This window comes from Onychomys torridus, chromosome 6 (assembly GCF_903995425.1).
Source record: "Onychomys torridus chromosome 6, mOncTor1.1, whole genome shotgun sequence".
Lineage (NCBI taxonomy): Eukaryota > Metazoa > Chordata > Mammalia > Rodentia > Cricetidae > Onychomys > Onychomys torridus.
The window spans coordinates 67,406,698-67,430,792 of record NC_050448.1 but is presented as its reverse complement, the minus strand read 5'-3'; the positions used below and the strand labels follow the sequence as shown (position 1 = coordinate 67,430,792).

Below are 24,095 nucleotides of genomic sequence, written 5' to 3'. Positions count from 1 at the left end.
ATTTTACATGTGGGTGCTGGGAATTGAACCCTGCTCCTCTGGAAGAGCAGCCATCTCTCCAGGCTTTCCTGCAAACTTCTTATATGAGAATGGGAATAGCAAATAGAGACATCTCCATACATGCACTCACCCATGCACACGAAGTGAGCACAGCCCGAACTTGTCTAATTAGTCCACTTTTCCTTATAATGAAGTACCCAAGGCTGCGTAGAAAGAAGAGGCTTGGGGTTGGAGACACGGCTTAACGTACAGTTAGGAGCACTGGCTGCTCTCCCAGAGGACTTAGGTTCTACTCCCAGCACCCACATGGTAGCTCACAACCATCTGAAACTCCAGTCCCAGGGAACTGATATCCTCTTCTGGTCTCTGTGGGTAGAGTGTGCACAGATGTGGTACACACACATTTGTGCACATATATGCAGGCAAAATACTCATATACATAAAACTGGGAAAAAAGGATGATTTTGGCTTGAAGACTTGAAGACTTCGAGTATGGAATGTTTCAATCTTTTTTTTTTTTTTTTAAGATTTATTTATTTATTATGTATAGAGAAGGGGGCACCAGATCTCATTACAGGTGGCTGTGAGCCACCATGTGGTTGCTGGGAATTGAACTCAGGACCTCTGGAAGAGCAGTCAGTGCTCTTAACCTCTGAGCCATCTCTCCAGCCCCAGAATATTTCAATCTTGGCAGAAACTATTATAATCTCTTATAATTCCAATGCTTGAGATATGGATGCAGGAGGTTATCCATGAATACATATTAAGGTTGAGGCAAGCTTGTACTATATGAAACCCTATCTCTTTGTTGTTGTTTGGTTGGTTTTTCAAGACAGGGTTTCTCTGTGTAGCCCTGGCTATACTGGAACTCACTCTGTAGACCAGGCTGGCCTATGAACTCACAGATCCACCTGCCTCTGCCTCCCTGAGTCATGGCATTAAAGGCGTGTGTCACCACTGCGGGGCAATCCGCTAGCTCTTAACGGCTGAGTCCTGTCTCTTGTCCCTTCACTCACTTTTGAGACAGGGTCTCTCTGGCCAGGGGCTCCTTAACTAGGCTAGACCGACTGCTCTACCTGCCCAGCACTGGACTGCAGGCGTGCACTGTCGTCTGACGTTTTTATGTAGGTTCTGGGAATAAACCCAGTTTTTCACACTTGTTCAGCAATCACTTTATCAAATGAGCCACCCCCCACGTTTTTCTTTCTTTTTCTTTTCTTCTTTTCATTTTTGGCTTTTGGTTTTTGAAGACAGAATTTCTCTGTGTAGTCCTGGAGCTCACTCTTTAGACCAGGTTGGCCTTGAACTCACAGATCCGCCTGCCTCTGCCTCCTGAGTGCTGGGATTTAAAGGCGTGCGCCACTACTGCCCAGCTTACATTTTTATTTCTATTTGACATGTAATCATTTTTTTTTTTTTTTTTGAGCTGAGGATTGAACTCAGGGCCTGAGCTAAATCCCAAACCTGACATATAATCATTTTACATATTTATAGGGTATTATTTTTTCTTTTCTTTGGAGAGACACAAGCTAATGATACCAGCTGCTGGCATGACCATTAGTCTTGAAGTAGGGAATAGGATACCTGTCAAGTCTGGGTTAACTCTGCATATAGTTTTGGATATAGCATTTCGTTCTTTCTTCCTTCCTTCCTTCCTTTCTTTCTTTCTTTCTTTCTGTCTGTCTGTCTGTCTCTCTTTTTCTTTCTTTCTTTCTTTTTCTTTTCTTTTGGTTTTTCAAGACAGGGTTTCTCTGTGTAGCTTTGCACCTTTCCTGGAACTCACTTGGTAGCCCAGGCTGGCCTCACAGAGATCCACCTGGCTCTGCCTCCCGAGTGCTGGGATTAAAGGCGTGCGCCACCACCGACCGCTGGATATAGCCTCTCTAAACGATGAACTTATCTATATGAAGAACTGAGTAGAAACCAACTCGACGGTGCAGCAAAGGGGGCAAACACGGTGTGAAAGAGTCTAGGCCTTAGCAGTCCATCCGGCCCCACTGCACAGCTGCAGGTCCCAGCGAAGAGCCAGTATTTTCAACAGAAATGGCCTTCGAGTTCCTCAAAGTTAACCTCTTATTGCCAACCCAGACTGGAGGCTAGGGCAGGAGGATCTTAAGTTCAAAGCCAGTCACAACTACATGGCTTGTTGTAGGTCATCCTGAACTATGAATATTGTCTTGAATGAATGAATGAATGAATGATTATAAATAAGTCCCAACATGTCTGAGGTGTTATCTATAGCAAAGTTGATGGGAAACCAAAAAAATAATGTACTTCTGAGATGTCTGACCTTCGAAATCGGCGGTCTTTAACTCGTCTAAAGCCAGGGATACTGGAGGGTCCAGCTAGGCTTGTCTTCAGTTTACCCCAAGGGATAGGAATTCATGGAAGGAACTGTGATCCTGGCTAGTGAGATGGCTCAAGGGATAAAGTAATGTGTTTGCTGCCAAGCCTGAGGACCTTAGTTTGATCCCAAGAACACACAGGGTAAAAAGAAAGAACCAACTTCTACAAATTGTCCTCTGGCATAATAAATGTAGTAAAAAAAATAAGGGTGGGGTGTGGTGGTACACACCTTTAATCCCAGCACTGGGAGGCAGAGGCAGGGGATCTAACTTCCAGGCCAGCCTGTTCTACAGAGTGAGAAAAAGACAGAGAAACCCTGTCTCAAAAAGCTGGGGTGGGGGGTTGGGGGAAAGACAGACAGACACAAAAGGGTAGGGGAAATGGATATGCAGGTATATATTTATATATGTTTGGAAAAGTATAAAAAGAAACTTGGCCTGGTGGCACAGGACTGTCATCCCAGCTACTTGGTAAAGCTGAGGTAGGAGATTTACGAGTTCAAGGCTTGCCTGAGCAACTTAGTGAGACCTTATCTCAAGATAACATACCTTTGTACCAGAAAAAGGCTGGAGTGTATCTTAGTGAGAGAGCACTCAACTAGCATGCATGAGGTCCTAGGTTCAATATCCCCACTGCAAAGAAACCAAAATGTGGCTGGAGAGACGGCACTCATATGACACACTGACATGCAGACAAAACACTCTCATAGGTAAGAATACATCCTATGGGACAATTGGGATTTTGAGGCCTACCTCGTACAGAGAGACCATCTATAAATGACAGGAGGGTGGGGCAGTGGAGGGGGAGTTGGGGGTGGGGGAACGCTGGATGGAAGTCTGGCTCAGAAGCTGAAAGCACATACTATTCTTACAGAGAAGCTGAGTTCAATTCCCAGGATTCCACCACTCACAACTGCCTGTAACTCTAGCTCCGGGGGGTCAGAAGTTTGGTCCTCTCAAGCACTCCGCTCACGTGTGCACACACACACAACTAAAAATAAAAACAAGAAGAAAATCTTTTTTTGAAAAAGGTCAAGAGGTCATTCATTATTCATGGAATCTGGGAGGAAAAGAAGGACAAATGTCAGGTCTAAAGTTGTGCAACTCTGTTTGTAAGGAAGTTTCAATTATCTCTTTCTGCTCTGGCATTTCAATAATCTTATCCTAGGAGGTAGGTTAGCAACAAGCACATTCATAGGAGGGAGCACACATTTATTTTCATTAAAACCACCAGGGTTAGTCGGGCATGGCAGTTCATGCTGTAATCCAAGCACTTGGGAGGCCAAGGCAGGAGGATTGCCAGGTGTTCAAGGCCAGCCAGGGCTACACAGTGAGACTCTGTCTCAAAAACAAAACAAAACAAAACAAAACAAAAAGCAATCAATAAATCAACCAGTGGTGGGGGGAGAGCTCAGTGGACGGCTATGCATGACAGAGTATCTGAGTTGGATCACTAGCAGGGCAATAAAAACCAGCCATGGGCCTGGAGAGATGGCTCAGCGGTTAAGAGCACTGGCTGCTCTTCCAGAGGTCCTGAGTTCAATTCCCAGCACCCACATGGTGGCTCCCAACCATCTGTAATGAGATCTGGTGCCCTCTTCTGGCCTGCAGGCAGAACACTATATGCATAATAAATCTTTAAACAAACAAATAAACAAACAAAACAGGCATGGCAACAAGTTTGTAATGCCAGTGCCAGGGAGGTGGAGGTAGACAAACTCCTGGGGCCTATCAGTCAGTCATCCTAGCCTAATCAGCAAGCTCTAGGTCCCAACAAAACAAAAACCAAAATTAAAAAACAAAACAACGATAGAAACACAGGGCTGTCCTTAAGGAACAACACCAAAGGCTGACCTCCACACATGCGAGCAAACACATACTCAAGCATTCATACACACACACACACACACACACACACACACACACACACAAAACATATATATACAATTAAAAACAATCCTAATCACCATTCCATTTTTTTCTTTTTCTTTTTAGCTGAGGATCGAACCCAGGGCTTTGTGCTTGCTAGGCAAGTGCTCTACCACTGAGCTAAATCCCCAACCCCTGGCTTTTTTCTTTTTATTTGCTTGTTTGGCTTGTCAAGACAGGGTCTCACTATGTAGCCCTGGCTGGCCTGTAACTTGATATACAGACCAGGTTGTCTTTGAACTCCCAGAATTCCACCTACCTCTGCCTTCCATGTGCTGGGATTATGGATGGCAAGTACTCCTCTACCTGGCTTTTACAGGGGTTCTGGAGGCCCAAAGTCCATCTTTCATGTTTTCAGGACAAGCAATTTTTCCACTGAGCCATCTCTCCAGCACCCTGCCTCCTTTAATTTTATTTTTTATGAGACAGGGTCTCGTGGGGAATTCACCAAAAAAATAATATTCCAATATGGATTTAAGCCAATAGAAAGTCTTTATTAGCCAACTGGCAACTATACTGGGCCTTCAGGATCCCAGTGTAGCACTAAGCATTTCTCAGGGTGAACTTTTAAGCACAAAAACCATGGGTTGACATACTTTAGTTAACAAGAACAGTTAGCCAGAAACAGAACCACAGAAGCTAAAAAGTAAGGTTAGTACATTTAGAGACTTTCCCAGAACTATGGACTTTGATGGATTAGTCCTTTGTTTTAGTTTTGGCAGGTGGTGCTGTCTACCCGTTGAGTTTTACAGCCTGAGAGGCACTTCCATCATGGAGTCAGTTGTGCTAAGATCTAAGGCCTGGGCCCTGTTACAGCTCTCATTGCCTAGCTCAGGCTATTGGGAACTCACAATCTAATCCAGTCTGGCCTTGAATTTTCGACAATCCTGCCTTAGCCTCTTAAATCCTAGGATTACAGAAATGAGCTGCTCAGAGCTTGTTTCTCAGGTCCATCATCTGTAAAGAAGGTAGTATGTACTCAGGTGTAAATGAATTAAAACAGAAAAGCATACAGTGTTCTCCATGCAGCAAGCCTTTGACAATGTTTTAATCAATATGTATATAAGAATTGTAGTATATTTCCTGACCCAAGCACAGAGAAGGGGTAGTCCTATAAAAATCTTTTTAAGTTAGGCAGGTATTGTTTATTCTTTCTTTTTTCCCTGCCTCCCTCCTTCCCTCCCTCCCTTCCTTCCTTCCTTTCTTTTTTTTCAAGATAGGGTTTCTCTGTGTAGCTTTGGAGCCTGTCCTGGAACTCGCTCTCTAGACCAGGCTGGCCTGGAACTCTCAGAGATCCACCTGCCTCTGCCTCCCAAGTGCTAGGATTAAAGGCGTGCACCACTACTGCCCAGCATTTTTCTTTCTTTTTTAAATACACATTTCAAAAAATCTGCATGGTACTTATTACTCATTTGAGGGTGCAGAGGATTAAATGCAGCTTTGCTGATGGAAGGCAAGCACCCCACCCCCAACTCCAGCTATACCACTAACTTCTACACAAGACTTATTTTAAAAAATCACAAGGCAGTCAGTTGTGGTGGTGCACACACACATTCCTAGCTCCTGGGAGGCAGATGCAGGAGGATCAGGAATTCAAGGTCATCCTTACCTACTTCTCTCCAGGAGCAAGTGTCTCAGAAAAACAATTTTTTTTTTTTTTTTTTTTTTTTTTTTTTTTTTTTTTTTTTTTTTTTTTTTTTTTTTTCTGAGACAGGGTTTCTCTGTGAAACAGTCCTGGTTGTCTTGGAACTCACTCTGTAGACCAGGCTGACCTCAAATTCACAGAAATCCTCTTGCTTCTTGCCTCCCCGCCCCACCCCTCCACCCCCCAGTGCTGGGATCAAAGGCATGGGCCACCACTGCAGCTAAATGAATTTTAAGTTAAAAAAGGGTGGGGGAAGCTCACTGCAAGCATTTGCCTAGTTTGAATTCCTGTTATCAATCCTCAGTACTGGAAAAACAAACAAACACAGAACACTTTTAACAAATAGGAGCTTAATACAAAGCGTTGTACACTTTTTTCTTTTCGTCTAATACATGTGTTCTAGGTACATAACTCTATTGTAATGACTTGTTCGTATTTCAGAGGCTAAAACAGTCCCACGCATCTAGAAGGACTTCAGAGCATATGCAGGAGTTTTGAAAAGTAAGTGCCGGAAGTGTATTTGGAAGTCAGCCACGGGGTTGGGGATTTAGCTCAGCGGTAGAGCCCTGGGTTCGATCCTCAGCTCAAAAAAAAAAAAAAGTCAGCCAGTCCAGGATAGTAGAACAGGAGAAGAAAGAATAGGTCTATACCTAAGGGTGGGGGAAGGGAGGGGAGCATGAATTGGGTGGCTCAGCCTCCCAAGTGTTGGGATTACAGGCATATACCGCCACGCCCGGCTTGGAGCTGTATGCAGCAATCAATTCATATTCCTAAAAATGAAAGGTTCCACTGAGTCGCTCAGTAAAAGAACGAAGAAGAAATGGACTCCCATACAGTCAAGTTCTTCTATGATCATAACAAATCATAATATCCTCAATGGATTGTGTGTGTAAATAAAAAGACCCGTGACATTTGTCAGGCCTCCACGGTCGAAGAGGTATCAGTAAATTGTGTTAAAGCTAGCGCTGGCACGATTCTAATGTTTTGGTTTGCACTAGTGGATCAACGCACTTTTTTTGTTGTTCTTTTCAAAGTCTTACTGATAATTGCTCACACTCTTGGCCGCGTGTAGCACTCGCAGTCCAGGAAGTAGCTTCGGCCCCTGAGGGCGTCTGCTCTGGGACTGCTTAAGGGTGGGGACTCCACTGCTCCTTCCTCTGCACAACCTTTTAGGGGAAGGTCTCCAGTCTCCGAGACCAGCCAAGGACAATGTTCTGAACACCTGTAGGGAGCGGGGCGAGAAGGGAACACCGCGCGTGCGTGTGGCTGCGCGCAGGCGCAGCTCGGCTTTTTCCGGATCGCCCAGCACTCGCACCTACTCCGTCCCTGCCGTCCCGCCTCCTGATGCAGAGGAAGGATGCGATAGGGCACACTTGTTGCCCATCAGACCAGGCTCAATTCTTCTCCCTACAATTGGCGGCCCGGGAAAAGGCCAGTCCGTCGTCGTCGGCTTACTCCTTAGAGACCTGGCGCCACCGCGGAAGCCGCTATTGGCGGACGCCCGGGACCGCGACTGCTCACTTCCGGCGCCGGCGACGACTCTGCCCGCTCGGGCGCCCTCAGCCTCCCCCGCCCTTCCACCATGGCCGCCTCTGTGTGGTGTGGGGAGAAGCTGGTCCTCCCATAGCGCTCCTGCCGCATCCTCACCCGCTAGGGGCCGGATCCCAAGGAACCGCGTTTCCCAACCCCGCCGGGAAGGTTTCCCGTCCCCACTTCAGGGCCAGGACTCCTTCCCACACCCCGAGAGGCAGAAACTTAGGGTTTCCCCTCCTTCCAGGATAAGCAGCCAGAGGGTTCCCCCTCCACTTCTGCAAGGGTGGCAGCCTTGCCCACCTCGCTGCAGGGCACAGACCCTTAGTCTACCGTACCCAGCACGGCCACTCCCGAGGGAGCATCTAGAGAACCCGCGCCGTCCCCTCCGCAGGAGAGGAGGCAGGAGTGCGGAAAGCCGGGCCTCTGGCCTCCCTTCCCACTTGTTCCTCTTGCTCCTCGTCCTTGGCAAGCCAGAGTTTCTCCATTTCTAGGACTTAACACCCGTCCACTCCCTTGACCTCTTCCGGTCTCCTGGCTGCAGCCATGGAGTTACAGAAGGGAAAGGGGACCGTAGCAGCTGCTGCATCAGGAGCAGCGGGAGGTGGAGGAGGAGGAGCGGGAGCAGGAGCCCCAGGAGGGGGGAGGCTGCTACTTTCAACCAGTTTGGATGCCAAGGATGAGTTAGAGGAGGTAGGTGTGGGGGGTGGGGAAGGGAGTTAAGGACTTGGGTTGAGGAGGGATGCTGGAGCGGATACGGGGTGGGGGTGGGGAGAAGAGGCCTTCAAGTTTTTTCCAAGGCAGAAACATTGCTCTGGCTTCCTGATCCTAGAGGAAGAAGTGTGGGTCAATTTCCTGGACAGGTTGCCCTAGTAACCGCCGCCGCCGCCGCCGCTATTATAAAAACGGGTGTGAGGGGCGTTGGTTACAGAAGGGATGTAACCATCCATATTTACCAAAGTTATTTTCATTCCTTTCCACATACACACCAATAACTATAATATCCACCCTATTTGAGTGTGTTAAGTTGAAAAGTATGTATATGTTTACAGGCAGGTGTCTGAGGAATGGCAACTTCCTACAGACTTGGCCCCTTTTAGATGATATCCATTGACTGTGTGTGGATACAGACAGTTCTCAGTGATTTTAACCGGGCGTTTAGAGTGAGTGAAGACCTAGAAGTAAGTAGTACCTAGTTTGGTGCAATCAGATATAGTGGTGGAGTGAGCCAGGATATAGGGGACTGCTTTCTTCAGAACCAGAGAGTACACACAAAAAAGGAGAGAGCAAGAACATGAGTGAGGAGTCACCACCCACCTCCCTTTACGCTTGTTCTCCCCCTGTCCTCGACTAGCAGGAGATGACCAGTGTAACCCCTTCTGCTGCTTACACACAGGAAGACTGACTTAGGATGTGCCGCAGAACTGAGGCCTGATTGCTGAACTGTGTGTAAAGCCTAATGCATTCAATTCAGTGTTTATTCAGGGATGGGGGAGGAAATGAACAGTCCCTGCCTCTTCATGGGCGATGTTTCCCTGACACTGATGGATTTCTGCATCAGATGCTACAGTAGGCAGGTTAGATTGCCCGGTGTGGTGGTTCATGCCTGTAATCCTAGCACTTGGAGGGTTGAGTCAGGGAGATTGTGTGTGTGTGTGTGTGTGTGTGTGTGTGTGTGTGTGTGTGTGTGGTGAGTTCTAGGCTAGCTGGGGCGTCATTAAGAAGACCTTGCTTCCAGAAACAAAAGACAGAAAAAAAGAAATGTGTTAGGTCACAAGATGATAGGACATACACATACAAAAGGGAACTTTGTGGCCCGGCACTGGCAGCAGACACAGGAGGATCTCTGTGAGTTCAAAGCCATCCTGGTCTACAGAGCGAGCTTTAGGACAGCCAGAACTACCATAGACAGACCCTATCTCAAAAAAAGAGGTGAACTTTAATCAAAGTGGTCTTATAGCAACTTTGTGGTTTATCCACTAGCTGATGTCTGCCTGGAAAGTGAGTTATGTTTTCACTGTATAATTCTATGCATAATTAGGAATGTAAATATTACTTCTAAGCCAGATATGGTGGCACAGGTTTGTAATTCCAGTACTCCAAAGAGGACAAGGCAAGATGATTGTGGGCTCAAGGCCAGCCAGTGTCACCATGCCCTACTAATTACCATCCTCTGCTACATTTTGGGGTTTTCATTTTGTATTTTTCTGTTTCAATTAAAAAGTGTGTGTATCACTTCTTAGCCTTTTGGCTAAGAACAAGTGTAAAAAGTGTGTGTATCACTTCTCAGCCTTTTGGCTAAGAACAAGTGTAAAAAGTGTGTGTAGGTGATATGTGTGGGGGAGTGCCTGCTGAAATGTGTGCGTTGAGGTCAGAGGACAGCTTTGTGGGGTTGGTTCTCTCCCTCCACTTGTTTGCAGGCTCTGCAGATTGAACTCAGCTTGCCATACTTGCATTGCAAGCCTCTTTACTCTCCCCAGCCCTGTTTTAGTGTTTGAGATAATGTCAGTGCCGTCCTGGCTGGCCTTAAACTTATTTTTCTTTCTTTCTTTTTTTCTTTTTTTTTGGTGGGGGAGGAGGTGTTGGTTTTTGGAGACAAGGTTTCTCTGTGTAACCCTGACTGTTCTGGAACTCACTCTGTAGACCAGGCTGGCCTCCAACTCAGAGATCCGCCTGTCTGCCTCCCCAGTGCTGGGATTAAAGGCGTGCGCCACCACTGCCCGGCTAGGTCTGAAACTATGACCATTTTAATTGTCAAGTATTGAGCATGGCGTTCTAACACCATCACTTTGGGAAGGTAGAAAGTCAGTAGGTGACTGACCACCGTTGATCCCTCCACCAGAGCAGATGCAAGGCAAGGATCCAAGGTTGGGTGAGAGTCTGTTGCTTCCCATCCAGACTCCTCCTGGACTCATGTACAGCATCCTTTTCTGGACAGTAAGTTATATGGCTGAAGGAGATGAGAGAGGAGGAAGCCTTTATGTTCTTGCCTTCTTAGACTCTGAGAATGAACTTTCAGCTTCCTAGTGAGAAAGGGGAGGGTTGGTTTGTTCTTTTCTGGTCTCTTTCATGGTGAGGATGCTTCCAGTTGTCTCAAGCTCCTCCTTCCACATTTTACTTTGCCCTTTGCTTCTTAATTTCCAGCTAGTCTTGCCACACTAGCCCCCCCCCCCCCCCATGGGTGTGGCTCTGTTAGCCCTGCTAGGCCAGCGTGTCCCAGGGTCAGGCTTGCTGGCCTCTTCATCCTCTGTGCCTCCCCACAGATCTTTGCACACAGAAGTTATCAACACCTGCTGTTGACCAACTGACCTCTGCTAAGTCTGACATGGTAATTTTCCATCAGAGGCCTACCAGTGGCCCAGGAAAATGGGTCAGCTTTTTTGACTCCCTGGGCTGAAAGTGTGTTGAGTCTGATAGGAAAATAGAAGGATGTAAGATGTGTCACCCAGAAGTTTATCATCTAAAGACAAAGTGTCACTCCACAAGAAGTCCTGAAGAAATGGGAGAGGGCAGTAAAGGCGTGGACACAGTTGAATGTGTAACAAAGGCCCTTACAGGCCCGCAGCCAGCGGGCCACACTCCTCAAGACCGTCCTGGACGGAGCTGTGGCTCTTCTACCCTGGGGAGTGGTTGTTGTATCCTTTCTTCTCTTTGGCCCCGTTCCTCCCTTTGAAGACTGATATTCTTGCCCATCCCCATCCTAGTTTGGGGAGGGAATGAGATAAAAATAGTGGCAGAGATTGGAGGAGTTTAGAACACGTAGTTCCTAGTCTCGTGAGGTTTCACAGCCCTGGCTATTCCTTTGCCAGGGAAGGACCAGTCACTTTGAAGTCAGGCCAGAAGCAGGAGCTGTGGCCCAGAGAAATCAGAATATCTTCAAGATAGGTCTCAGAATTAAGTTTGGCAAGATAGAGGTATGTCCTCACCATATTTGCTCTAAGGGACAACTCAGCCCGTCTGAGAAATCAACAAAGGATGACCTTTGAGTCAATTTTAATTTTTTTCCCCCCTTAAATCATCATTTCACATATTCTTGATTGTAGACTATAGGTCATTCCTTGGAATCTGCAGGGCGTTTGTCCTAGGTCTCTCAGAGTTTGACTGAGGATGTCAGAGCCTGTCCTTTCTGTAGGCACCAACAGGAAGGGCTGGCTATGCTTGGACTCCAGCATGGTCAGTCACTTCTTATTGATGTAGGTTCTTAGGAATTGTGCAGGTTGGATCACATTTTCCTTTTCTGAAGACAGTAGACTGAACCCTGCAAGGCTTCCCACCTCCTATAAGGGAGCCGTGCACTCCACACTTAGCAGAGTGTATATTCAGCAGGCCCGGGAAAGGGAAATGGGGCGCCTAGAGGGGTTCTTCTAGTTTGCATCTCTACCCTGTCTTCCGCTTCAGGTACTACTGAAAAGCTGGGAGGCTTCCCTCCCCTCCCCGTGCCATCCACTGCTCTTGTCAGGTAGTTTTAGTACTGGAAAAGTGAGCTCCAGAGCTCTTGGAGATGATAAATATTTACTCAGCTCTCTGAGGTGCTGTCAGCGTTTGTTCTCAGCTGAGCCATCCTGCTAGCAGTTGCTGGCAGCCGCGTGTGTGATGTCATCTTTTCTGAGGACCTTTAGAGACTACGGGAAAGGGTACGGTTACCCAATCATGCATCTGCTCTCCTGTGGCCTTTGAGGAGAGTGGTCCTTCTTTTATTTTGTTTTCTTGAGACAGGCTTTTTCTGTGCAGCTGACTGTCCTGAAACTCACTCTGTAGACCAGGCTGGCCCCAAACTCACAGAGCTCCGCCTGCTTCTGCCTCCCGAGTGCTGGGATTAAAGGCGTGTGCCACCACCTCCAGCTGAGGAGAGTGGCCCTTTTGTCACTCTGAATGATTTGAGATTATTTCTTTTCGTTTGTTTATTTGTCCTTATTTTTTTGTTTTAGACAGGCTGTCTTTGAACTCCTGATCTTTCTGCCTCCACCTCCCAAGTGCTGAGGTACAGATAGGCGCCACCAGGAGCAGTTTGAGATGAGTACCCTTTCTCTAGGAAAAGGCACTTCTTCTGTATGTCTGTTGTCTGAAAAGGAATGGCCTCATGTTTCCTTCCTCATTGAGTTTGTCCACTCAGTCAAATTCTGGACTCTGTTTTCTACATCCCTCCTTGGCCTCCCTGTTTCAAGAGGCTACTCTTCTTGACTGGGCAGTGTCCCATAACATTGACTCAGGCCTCTGATCAGAGTTTAGAACATTGGGGAGGAGCCTAGAGAAGCTTTGCTCAACCCAGAGTCTCATGAATGTTAAACCACACCAAGACTCTTAGCCAGAACAGAGGGCCTTGGAGCGGGATTTGCCTTGGAGCGGGATTTGCAGGCTTTTGGTTCTAGGTCCATTTGTCAGGCCTCCTCCCTCCTCCCTTCCCTTCCCTTCCCTTCCCTTCCCTATGCTCGCCCCCCCCCCCCCCCCACTGCTTTTTCAAGATAGGGTTTCTCTTTTTAACCCTGGTTGTCCTGAAATTAACTCTGTAGCCCAGGCTGGCCTCAAACTCTTGAGATCCACCTGCCTCTGCCTCCCGAGTGCTGGGATAAAGGCGTGCGCCACTGCCCATCCCACCCCCCCCCCCAGCATTTCCTCTGTTCTCTAAGGCAAAAATAAGAGAAGAAGCCTTTAACTAGTTGGGAACTTAGCCACAGCCTGTGGCAGGGGATTACCTTTTCAGGAACTTTTAAGGACATGCCGTGGGCAGGAGGGCTAGCAAGATGGATGGAGATGGAGTGTAGTTACCTGCTGCCAAGCATGAGCACCTGATGGTGGAAATTCCTGACACCCATGAGTTGTCCTTTGGCGTGTACACACACACACACACACAAATGAATGTAATTCATTCAGTTTACAAAAACAAAGAAGTGGCAGGAGACTGGAGCGCCAGGTCTTCAAGGGTTACATTTGTGCAGTTGCTGCACTTTCACGAATTGGATAGATTCTAATCAGCTGAGACTGCATAGTGCAAGTCTTCGATACAGGGGTTATCTCTTTTTGTTTGGTTGTTTGGTTAGTTGGTTTTTTTTCCAGCTAAAACCATGGTTTGCAGAGGCTAAAAAACTCAGCCGGGATGAGCCTGGGCCTGGCCAGCCAGGACCAGTTCCAACCAAGCTTGCTTCCAGGTGGCTTCTGTTGTCTGTGCTGCTGCTTGGCTTCCCTCTGGCCATTCACGAACAGGCTTTCTTTGATGTGCGCAGTGTGTAGAATTTTAGGATGCCGCTTCCTCGCCTTTTCCCTTCACTCTGAAGCTGCCAGTTAACCTAGGCTGGATAGAGGGTGCCAGCAAGACCTGACCATTGGGATAGGTTGCCCTCCAGTCCTTTAGTAGAAAGGGGCAAGGTTTTAAAAGAGAGAAAGAAACCCAGTCTCGGGTTTTTCTTACCACACTTTTTTTTTATACAGGAGCTAAAATAGGTGATAATGGCTCCCAGAGCTCACGGGTGGTGAGGGTTACAGCCCAGCTTTCATGTGATCGCACAGCTCCTGTTCACAAGTATGCACTTGCTGTTTATTAAGGCCGAACAGGCTCATCTGCCCTAATTTGAAGCTAGACCTGTTGTTGGAGGTAAAGTTGTAAATGTCACCCCCAAGCAGCTTTAGGGTGCTTTTAGGTTAAGATTTTGGACCTATCAGAACCTCCTTTTAAAACAAATCTACCCTCTGCTACCTTAAACTTTTTTTTTAAAAGATTTTTTATTATTGCTGGGCATGATGATAAATGCTGTTAATCCCAGCACTCAGGAGGCAGAGACAAGTGGATCTCTGAGTCTCTGAGTTCAAGGCCAGCCTTGTCTACATAGTGAGTTCCGAACAGCCAGGACCACACAGAGAAACCCTCTGTGACAAAACAAAAGCAACAACAACAAAGAGAGATTGTTTTTTTTTTTTTTTAAAGACTTACTTATTTATCATGCATATAGTGTTCTAGAAGTCTGCATGTATCACTGCAGGCCAGAAGAGGGCGCCAGATCTCATCACAGGTGGTTGTGAGCCACCATGTGGTTGCTGGGAATTGAACTCAGGACCTCTGGAAGCCTAGCCAATGCTCTTAACTGCTGAGCCATCTCTCCAGCCCTATTATTCTTACTATTATTATATTGTTTTGTTTTTGAGGCAGGGTCTCACTTTGTAGTCCAGGCTATCCTGGAACTTAAGATTTGTTTTTACTTTATGTGTATGAGTGTTCTGCCTTTGTGGCTGTCTGCACTGTGTGGATGCTGGGAAAGGCACCTGCATCCTCAGCAAGAGCAGCCAGTTTGCTAACCTGCCGAGCCAGCTCTTCAGTCACATCTCGTTGGCTCTTCTCAGGATGGACATAGATGACCTGGATGATTGATGGTCAAAGGAGAAGCGTGTTTGTCTCTTCTCCTCACACCTTCCTCACTGTACTTGCTTGTCACTGCCTCAGAACGTTGCCAGCAGGATCGACAGCATCATTATCGTGGTGTCTTTTCTTCGCAGTACCAGAGCCCAAAGTCTCAGATCTGTTAGGGCTGTTGTTGGTTGGTTGGTTGGTTGGTTGGTTGGTTGGTTTTGGTTTTTTGAAACAGGGTTTCTCTGAGTAGAAGCTCTGGCTGCCCTGGAACTTGCTCTGTAGACCAGGCTGGCCTTGAATTTACAGAGATCCACCTGCCTCTGCTCCTGAGTGCTGGGATTAAAGGCGTATGCTACCACTGCCCAGCTGTTAGAGTTTTATTTTGTTTTAAGTTTTGGTTCCATTTGGTGTTGTGAGACTGCACATAACTCAAGCCTATCTTGAGCTGCCTTTGTAGCCAGAGATGACCTTGTATTCCTGATCCTCTTACCTCAAGTACAATTCCAAATGCTGAGATTATAGTGTGCATCACTGTATCCATATGTCTTTTTGTTTGTTTCTACATTGTTGTTGTTATGAGTGTTTGTTTTCCTACACAGTCTGACTTTGGTGGTCTGGGTGGCCTGGAATTTACAGAATCCTCCTGCCTTCATCCTGAGTGCTGGGATAACAGGCATCACCACCATACCCAGTTCCATCACATCTGCTGCACACGTTAGTCTCACTACTGAGCTTTATTGCCAGCCCCCTCTACATACTGAGACTAGGTCTTGCCAAGGTGCTTGGGGTGGTGTTGGATTTTTTATTTTTTTATTTTTGGTTTTTTGAGACAGGGTTTCTCTGTGTAGTTTTAGTGCCTGTCTTGGATCTTGCTCTGTAGCCCAGGCTGGCCTCGAACTCACAGAGATCCACCTGGCTCTGCCTCCCGAGTGCTGGGATTAAAGGCATGCACCATCACCACCACCACCACCACCACTCGGTTAGGTGTTGGATTTTTGATTCTTTTATCTCTGTCCTACAGGATTGTAGCCATACTTCACCAAGATGGTTTTCTTTGTTTTTTTTTTTTTTTTTTTTTTTTTTTTGAGACAGAGTTTCTCTGTGTAGCCCTGGCTACCCAGAACTTGATCTGTAGACCAGGCTGGCCTCAAACTCAGAGGTCCCACCAGCCTCTGACCCCCGGAGTTCCAGCAAGATGTGTTTTGTTAGCTTGTGACATTGAGTAGAAATAAACAAGTCTGCCATTTTTCTGATTTTGCCCGCGTCATTATCACTGGGAATTGGTTTTTCCTTAAACCAGTTAAAAGTTTGGGTTAGCCTCATGCTGAAGTTTTAGAAGTTGCAGGATAGTTCAGGTGTTGGTAAAAAGTGACTGTCTGGCTAGACATATAGCATGCTTTGTTGGTATCTTAACAGTATGTAGTAAATAAATGTTTCTTCAGGATGGGGACCCTCCAGTGACTCCTTAAAATGCTAAGCACATGCCAGGTATGGTACCCCTTGAAAATAGAGTGGCCATCCTTGTTTAACTAGAGGCAGTGGCAGGTTTCAATTCTCTGTGTAGCTCTGGCTGTCCTAGAACTCACTCTGTAGATAGACTGGCCTCGAACTCACAGAGATCTGCCTGCCTCTGTCTCCTGAGTGCTGGGATTAAAGGCCTGAGATACCAACACCGCCTGGCTAACAGCCAGTGTTCTCTTTATTTTTTCATTTTTATGTGCATTGATGTTTTTGCCTGTGTGAAGGTGTCAGGTACCCTGGAACTGTAGTTACAGCCAGTTGTGAGCCATCATGTGGGTGCTGGGAATTGAACCCAGGACCTCTGGAAGAATAGTCAGTGCTCCTAACTGAGCCATCTCTCCTATATGGGTGTTTTGTCTTTACGTATGTCTGATGCTGGTGGAGGTCAGAAGAGGGTATTGAATTTTCTGGAACTGGAGGTAGAGACAGTTGAGAGTCGCCATGTATGTGGTGAAAGTCCAACCTGGGTCCTCTGCAAGAGCAACAAGTGCTCTTAACTGCTGAGCATCTCTCTCCCCTTTTATAGATACACTTCTTAATTAATTAATTAATTTAGTTTTCTGAGACAAGGTTTCTCTGTGTAGTCCTGTTTGTCTTGGAACTAGCTCTGTAGACCAGGCTGGCCTTGAACTCATCACTTTTTAATTTTAACATGAAAAGCATAACAGTAATTCCTTAATTTACTTGGTACTTCTTATCTAACTTTCTTTTCTTTTTGTTTTGAGACAGTATCCCATTATGTAGCCTTTGGCTGTCCTGGAAGTCATTACGTAGACTAGGGTGGCCTTGAGCTCACAGAGATCTACCTACTTTTGCCTCCTAAGAGCTGGAATTAAAGCCCGCAAATCTTTGTATCTTAAATTCCTTTTATAAAGTTGGTTTGCTCGTCAGAAATGAAAACAAGATCTATACCTTATGTTTGACTGTTAAGATTCTTAGTTTTTTAGTGACTTTATATTTAAAATTTAAAGAAAAATTATACAAAATTTTGCTATGCAGCCCAGGCTGATCTTGAACTCAGAATCCCACTGCCTCAGATTCTTGAATACTCAAATTACAGGTATGCATCTTCATGTTTGTCCACTTATTTTTGGACAGACTCTGACCCTACTGTATTACCTACGTTGTTCTTAACTCCTGAGCTCAGGTACTCTCCCAGTTATCTGGGACTACAGCACACACCACTACATCTGACTTTCCTAATCTTAGAGGAGCTTGCCTTCCTGTGGCTTTGGTGACGTCCTGCAGGCTCTCCTCTGTCCGTTATTATCCTGTGACATTAGTCAGCATTGTGAGTCTTAGGACTTTGCCCTTCCCGAGGGATTCCCTACTAGCTGTGGTACACTTGGTGATGTCCAAAGTCAGCTGTTACCACGCTGGTCTTGCCACATCTGTCACTGGTCATTCTACCTGCGGAGCTTCTCCTTTGCCTTTCTCTTTTAAGCATAGTAGCAGGGTGACCAAGCTTGAAGTTTTAAAATGTTTTGGGGCAAACTGTAGTGGCATACATATGCCTTTAATCCCAGCACTCGGGAGGCAGAGGCAGGTAGATCTCTGTGAGTTTGAGACCAGCCTGGTCTCAAACAGAGCGAGATACAGGACAGGCACCAAAACTACACAGAGAAACCCTGTCTCAAAAAACAAAAAAAAAAAAAAAAAAATGTTTTGGCCAAAAGCACTCGATGGACGGTATTTTGACGTACTCCCCGTTTGTTCCCATCCCTCCCCCAGAGGTTGGAAAGATGCATGAGTATTGTGACATCCATGACGACTGGTGTCTCTGAGCGAGAAGCCAACGATGCCCTCAACGCGTATGTAAGTACCGTGTCCTCCTTACATCCGTTCTGCTTGGGAAAGCTCTGGGATGCAGGCAGGAAGGTGGAAGGATGGTGGTGGTGTCCAGGACTTAAGGGACTGAGTTCACTTGGCTCCTTAAATGAGGTTTTGCTCTCTCACTAGTTGAGTCTATTTCTTAGAGCCCTTATTCTGAGACCACATCTTAGCATATGATACATACCGGCCCTTGAAATTAGTATAGAATCCAGGCTAGCATCACACCCAAGGTCTTTCTGCCTCAGCCTCACAAGTGCTGTGATCACAAGCTTGTGCATCTTGCCTGACTTAAAAGCTCAGTTATTGGCCGGCCAGGTGGCTCAGCAGGGCAAAGGCTTTGCACACAGCCCCTACAGCCTTGAGTTCTCATTCCTGGAGTCCATAGGACAGCAAGAGAGAACTGACTCCTAAGAATTGTCCCCTGATTTTCTTTGCCAATTTATAAGAAAAACTTTTATTTATTTAGACTTGGTCTCAGCCCGAGCTGACCTGGAACTTGATGTGTAGATTGTGCTGGCCGAACGTACAGAGATCTGATCTCAAATGATGGAATTAAAGGCATGTGCCAGACCCCACCAAAAAAGCCAGGTGGTGGTGGTGCACTCCTTTAATCCCACCAGCACTTAGGAGGCAGAGGCTGGAAGATCTCTGTGAGTTCGAGGCCAGCCTGGTCTACAGAGTGAGTCCAGGACAGCCAGGACTACAGAGAGACCTTGTCTCCAAAAACCAAAAAAGAAAAAAAAAAGAAAGAAAAAAAGGCATGTGCCATCATACCTGGCAAAAATAGAAACTCATGAGACCAACAATATAGCTCAACAGATAGTGATTCCTGCTGTGGAGTATGACAGCGTGGTTGTTCCCTGGACCCATGCAGTGGGAGGTGAAAAGTTACTCCAGCAACTTATCCTCTGACTTCCACGAGCAGCATCATGTATATGCACGCATCATGTATATGCACACATCATGTATATGCACACATCATGTATATGCACGCACTCAGCACACAGACTGAAGTTTGTTGTTGTTGTTTTCCAAGACAGGGTTTCTCTGTGTAGCTTTGGAGCCTGTTCTAGACTAGCTCTGTAGACCAGGCTGGCCTTGAACTCACAGAGATCCACATGCCTCTGCCTCCCAAGTGTTGGGATTAAAGGCATGCGCCACCGCCGCCTGGCTCATACTAAAGTTTTTAAAGAAAAAATGCTTGATTTATAGTTTCTTTGTAAATCATTCTTACATACATTTTATCTTTTACCTGTTAATCGGTGCAGTTAAAATAATTTTAGATAGCACATGTAACAAATTTATATGATAGCAAGTGACAAGATGGCACAGTGGGTAAGGGTGCCTGCCTCCAAGCTTGACTGTCTTGAGTTCAGTCCCTGAGACCCGCATGGAAGAAGGGGCAACCAACTCGTACAGGTTGTCCTGTGACCTCCCTAGTCATGCCATGATGTTGTGCATGCACATACCCAACACAGAAATTAATTAATGAATGAAAAAGAATGTAGGTAACGTGCTGAGGTTGATGGCTCAGTCAGTAAAGTGCCTGCTGAGCAAGCATGGCGATCTGAGCGTGGGTCCTGGGTAATGGCTAAAAAGAGTGGCAGCGCATGCATGTGACCCTAGCCTGGGAATGGGGTGTGGCGGGGACAGTTGGGTTCCTGAAGCTCGTTGGCTGACCAGCTCAGCCAAATCTATGAGCTTCAGATTTAGTGAGAAGCCCTATTTCAGAAGCTAAAGGTGGAGATTGAGGAAGACACCCGCCTACCTTGGGCCTCCTTGAACATATGCATACAACACACACATATATTATCCACACATACAATACCAAATACATATTAGATAATACTAAAAAATTCAAATAATGAAATACTTGTGAAAGTACTGAGTGAATCCTATTACTTTGTATGTTCCTGAAAAAATAGTGTAGTAAAGAATAGAAATTAGAACCTTATGGAGCAAGAGCTTAGGTATTACTTGTAAATGATCAGGTATCGTCATCACTGTGCTGAAGTCCCCAGGTTCTGTGGTTGCCCTTGGTCGTGACTCAAGTAGACATGTCTCCACTGCAGCTCCTTTGCTTTACCCGCTTTAAGCACTCTTGCATTTTCTGCCACGAGCTTCAGGTGGTCAGAAAAAGCAGTTAATTTTTCCCCTTTCTTTACCTCCTGAAATAGGTGCCTCATTCCTTTTTTTTTGGTTTTTCTTTTTTTTTTTTTTTTTTTGTTTTTTTGGTTTTTTTTGTTTTTCGAGACAGGGTTTCTCTGTGTAGCTTTGCGTCTTTCCTGGAACTCACTTGGTAGACCAGGATGGCCTCGAACTCACAGAGATCCACCTGGCTCTGCCTCCTGAGTGCTGGGACTACAGGTGTGCACCACCACCGCCTGGCTTGCCTCATTCCTTTTAAGAGAAGGAAATCATCATATTTGAGAGTTGATTTTCCCTATTACATGTTACTTGAGTCCCAAGAATTCTAGGAGAAATTGTGCTTGCACTTCCTACGTGTGAGTGACAACTACGTTTTTTTCTCTCTTACTTTCCAGGTATGCAAAGGACCCCCCCAGCATGAAGAGATCTGCCTGGGCCTGTTTACTCTTGTCCTCACTGAACCTGCCCAAGCCCAGAAGGTAAGGCGATTTCTTCCCTGGATCCTTATAAATCTCTGGGACCTTTACCCTTTAACTGAAGTCGCGTTGACAAGAGCTGAATCACCTTGTTCTCCAGATGTGATCTCAAGTCCCTTCTTATTCTCAGTGAATTCATTAGTCTCTGTCTGGAGTCCTTCCTAACCCTAGGTTCTAAAGCTGAAAGGCAAGAAAAAGCAGTTAGGAGAATAAGAATAACATCAATGTTAAGTTTCAGGTGTAAGACACGAAGCTCAAAGGTCAGCATTTAATTTGGGGAATGGAAGAGACAACCAAGCCCGTGAGAGCTCTTACCCAGAAGAACAGGCAGAAGACAGCCTTCAGATTGTAGCATGTAACCTTTAGATTAAATGACTTTAGTGAAATGATTAAGAAAACACCAGAGCACAGTGGAGCCTGACTTCTAATGAGTATTGCCGGAAACCAGCCTGGCCTTTTCATAGACACAAGAGGCTCCGACAAGGCTCAGGACCAGCGGCATAGTCTTCTTGGGATTCTGTTCTTTTGATAAATTAAGTTCTCTGTTCCTCCAGATAGCTCCTTTCCAGCAACTTTGTCTTTTGAGTCTTTGAGTCTGGGCATAACAGTTGAGGTTGGAATCTGGCCTGTGACGGAGGTGAAGTGGGGGGGGGGACTTGGTTCTTGGCCTTTCCTGAGCACAGCTGGTGTGGAAGGAATTAGATGCCCTCTTTGCCTGCCATTGTGCTCTGCTCTGTCAGTTATCTGTTTCACGTCTTGTGTCCGAACCCTGTGCGGCTCTTGTAGCTTTCTCCATCTGCCCTGCCCGGGAACCTAGCTATGTTGCCATTTGTTCAGGGATAACCAAAGGAATCTCATCCAAAGGGGTACAGACAGGGTGCTCCTGGTACCCTGGCAGAGGCGCTTGTATCAGTGAAGTGTTTGTGGATGTGGGACCTGCTGTGTTGGCGCCTCTCTGATGCCAGCTGGTGCCTGTGAAGATGACGTGGTCGGACGGTAGTTCTTCACGTGGTGAGAAAGACCAGTCATTCTGAACTTGGTTAGGTAGAGTTCCATCTGTGCTTTCCCCCTTTCTTTTCTCTCTCCTTTTGAGACATGTTCCAGGCTAACCTAGAGCTGCTCCCCTCAGCCTCTCAAGTGCTGGTTTTCATCTCACAGTGAATGATCACTGGATTGTGAGAGATAGATGGATGGCATTGGTTGGTGGTGCTGAGCAGTAATAGGAACTCACTGCCTTTAAAGACGTTGTTGGCAAAGATGAAGATGGATAAGTGAGGGCTGTGATTTTATTTCCTCTTGTATGTATTTTTATAGGTATTATAATTAAAATCTGATTTAAGGGCCAGTGAGTTGGCTCAGCTGGTAGATGTACTTGCCACATAAGCCTGATGACCTGAGTTTGAGTTTGATCCTCATAACCTATAGTAGAGGGACAGGACAGACTCCCAAAAGATATAAGGTGTCCAGTTCATTCACACACAACGCACGCACGCGCACACACACACTCTCTCTCTCTCTCTCACGAACACGCACACACTACATAAAATCTTTAAAGATCTGATTGGGTGTAGCTCAGTGTTAGTGCTGTGGAGCAGTGTGGGCCCTGGGTTTGAGCCCCAGTTTCCTCTACCCCAACTAAACTGGGCATGGTGATACATGCCTGTAAGATCAGTAGTTGGGAAGTTAAGATAGAAGGATTGCCTTGGTTCCAGGCCAGGTACAGCTACATATCAACTACCAAGCCAGTAAGTTAAATAAGTAGATTTTAAAAATAAAAGATGGCTGGGCCATGCAGCTGTTAGTCCCAGCACTCAGGAGGCAGAGCCAGGCGAATCTCTGTGAGTTTGAGGCCAGCCTAGTCTACAGAGATCTAGCAAGATCCAGGACAGGCACCAAAAACTAAACCAGGGGGTTGGAGATTTAGCTCAAGGCACGGCACAGACATGGTGTACATAAACTAAACTTGTACAGGCAAACATGCATACAAATAACAAAATAAGCTCCAGGCCAGCCTGCATTACAAAGTAAGACCTTACCTATAAGAAATAGACAAACAAAACAATAAAGTGAAGTCATCTCAGTGCAAATTAGCCTTGCCTTCTGGAAAAGGTGAGGTCTGAGTCTGCCAGCGTAAATCAGTGAGTTCCGGGAGGGAGTGACCGCTGTCTTTCTTCTCTTGACTGGCTTGGCGGTGAGAGGCCACAGGTTCTACAGGGTCAATGTATGTTGTGCCATGAGTTTGGCCACCAAGTCTACTGAGGGCTGGAGTGTTCTACTTGTTTGCAGTGTGGCAGGCCCGTGCTCCCAAGAGAGTTGAACCCTCTCCCTGGGTTTCATAACTGGTGACAGCTGCACCAGGTTCGTGTCCATGTGCTAAAGGTTTCTAAGTAAATCCTCTACCTGCGGGCTCCTAGGTCAGACCTCTTTAGGCAAGCACATTACAGTCTTAGACGAGGGAGGACCTATCAGTAGTGAGTCATTTGGACACTGCCCAGTTCTTTACCCTTCTCTGCTTTGGGCAGAAGTTCCTGGCAGGAGTCACCGATAAGGACTGGCCTTAATGTGTTGTCTTAGAGTTTACTTTAGCAAGAAGACTGTTTTCTAGGGGTTTATTTGGGTTACTTCTGCCTTTGCACAGAAATCCAGGGTAGATTTAAAGACCTACCTGGGTCTTGTAGGCATAGAGCTATGAAACATGGATGATAAAGGTAGTTGTGGAAACTATCAAGAACCTTGGGTGGGAAGAGTGAGTTGGGGAGCTTCTGAGGCCTGGATGGTGGTAAGCAAGCTCAGGAGTTAGGATCAGCTCTTAGGAACTTGTCAGAGGATGGGATAGGTGGGTTATACAGGTGAGCTAGAGATGTTGCAGGTAAGTGACCTGAAAGATGGCTCAGCAGCTAAACTTGTTTGTTTGCAAACCTGCTGACCAGAATCAAAGGGAGAAGGACTTCTGAGAGTTGTCTTCCGGACTCCTCATGTGCCTGTAGCAGGTGCATGCACAGCAAGCACGGTGCATGCACAGCAAGCACGGTGCATGCACAGCACGGATAGTAATTTTAAAAAGAGAATGCAGATAAGGTGTTGATGGAGAGTACAGTAGGCATGGGTGAACTTCATCACAGTTACGCCTTCCTCTGGCAATTCTTACATGGATGCTTTATAGCTTTTGAATTTATTTATTTGGGAGTCTGAGCTAAGTGTCTGGAGCAAGGGCTGCTGTGATGAACGGAGGCTACGCTGGGATCTCAACTCTGCATGTTCTAGCATCAATGAAAAAACGTTAACTGGAAAAACCCCGGCATCCGTGCCCAAGTCTCTCTCCCTCAGAT

At 46.3% G+C, this 24,095-nt stretch overlaps 1 protein-coding gene across 1 annotated transcript in view; it reads left to right on the top strand.

The window, feature by feature from the left end:
• The first annotated feature begins 7,461 nt into the window (after positions 1–7,461).
• The window catches only part of Ints3 (integrator complex subunit 3), a 44,557-nt gene continuing 27,923 nt past the window's right edge, over positions 7,462–24,095 (top strand). Inside the window, exons 1-3 of the mRNA XM_036190105.1 lie at positions 7,462–8,142; positions 18,041–18,124; positions 20,686–20,769. Coding sequence (XP_036045998.1) covers positions 7,996–8,142; positions 18,041–18,124; positions 20,686–20,769 — 315 coding nt within the window. The 5' untranslated portion in view covers positions 7,462–7,995. The remainder of the gene's footprint in view (positions 8,143–18,040; positions 18,125–20,685; positions 20,770–24,095) is intronic.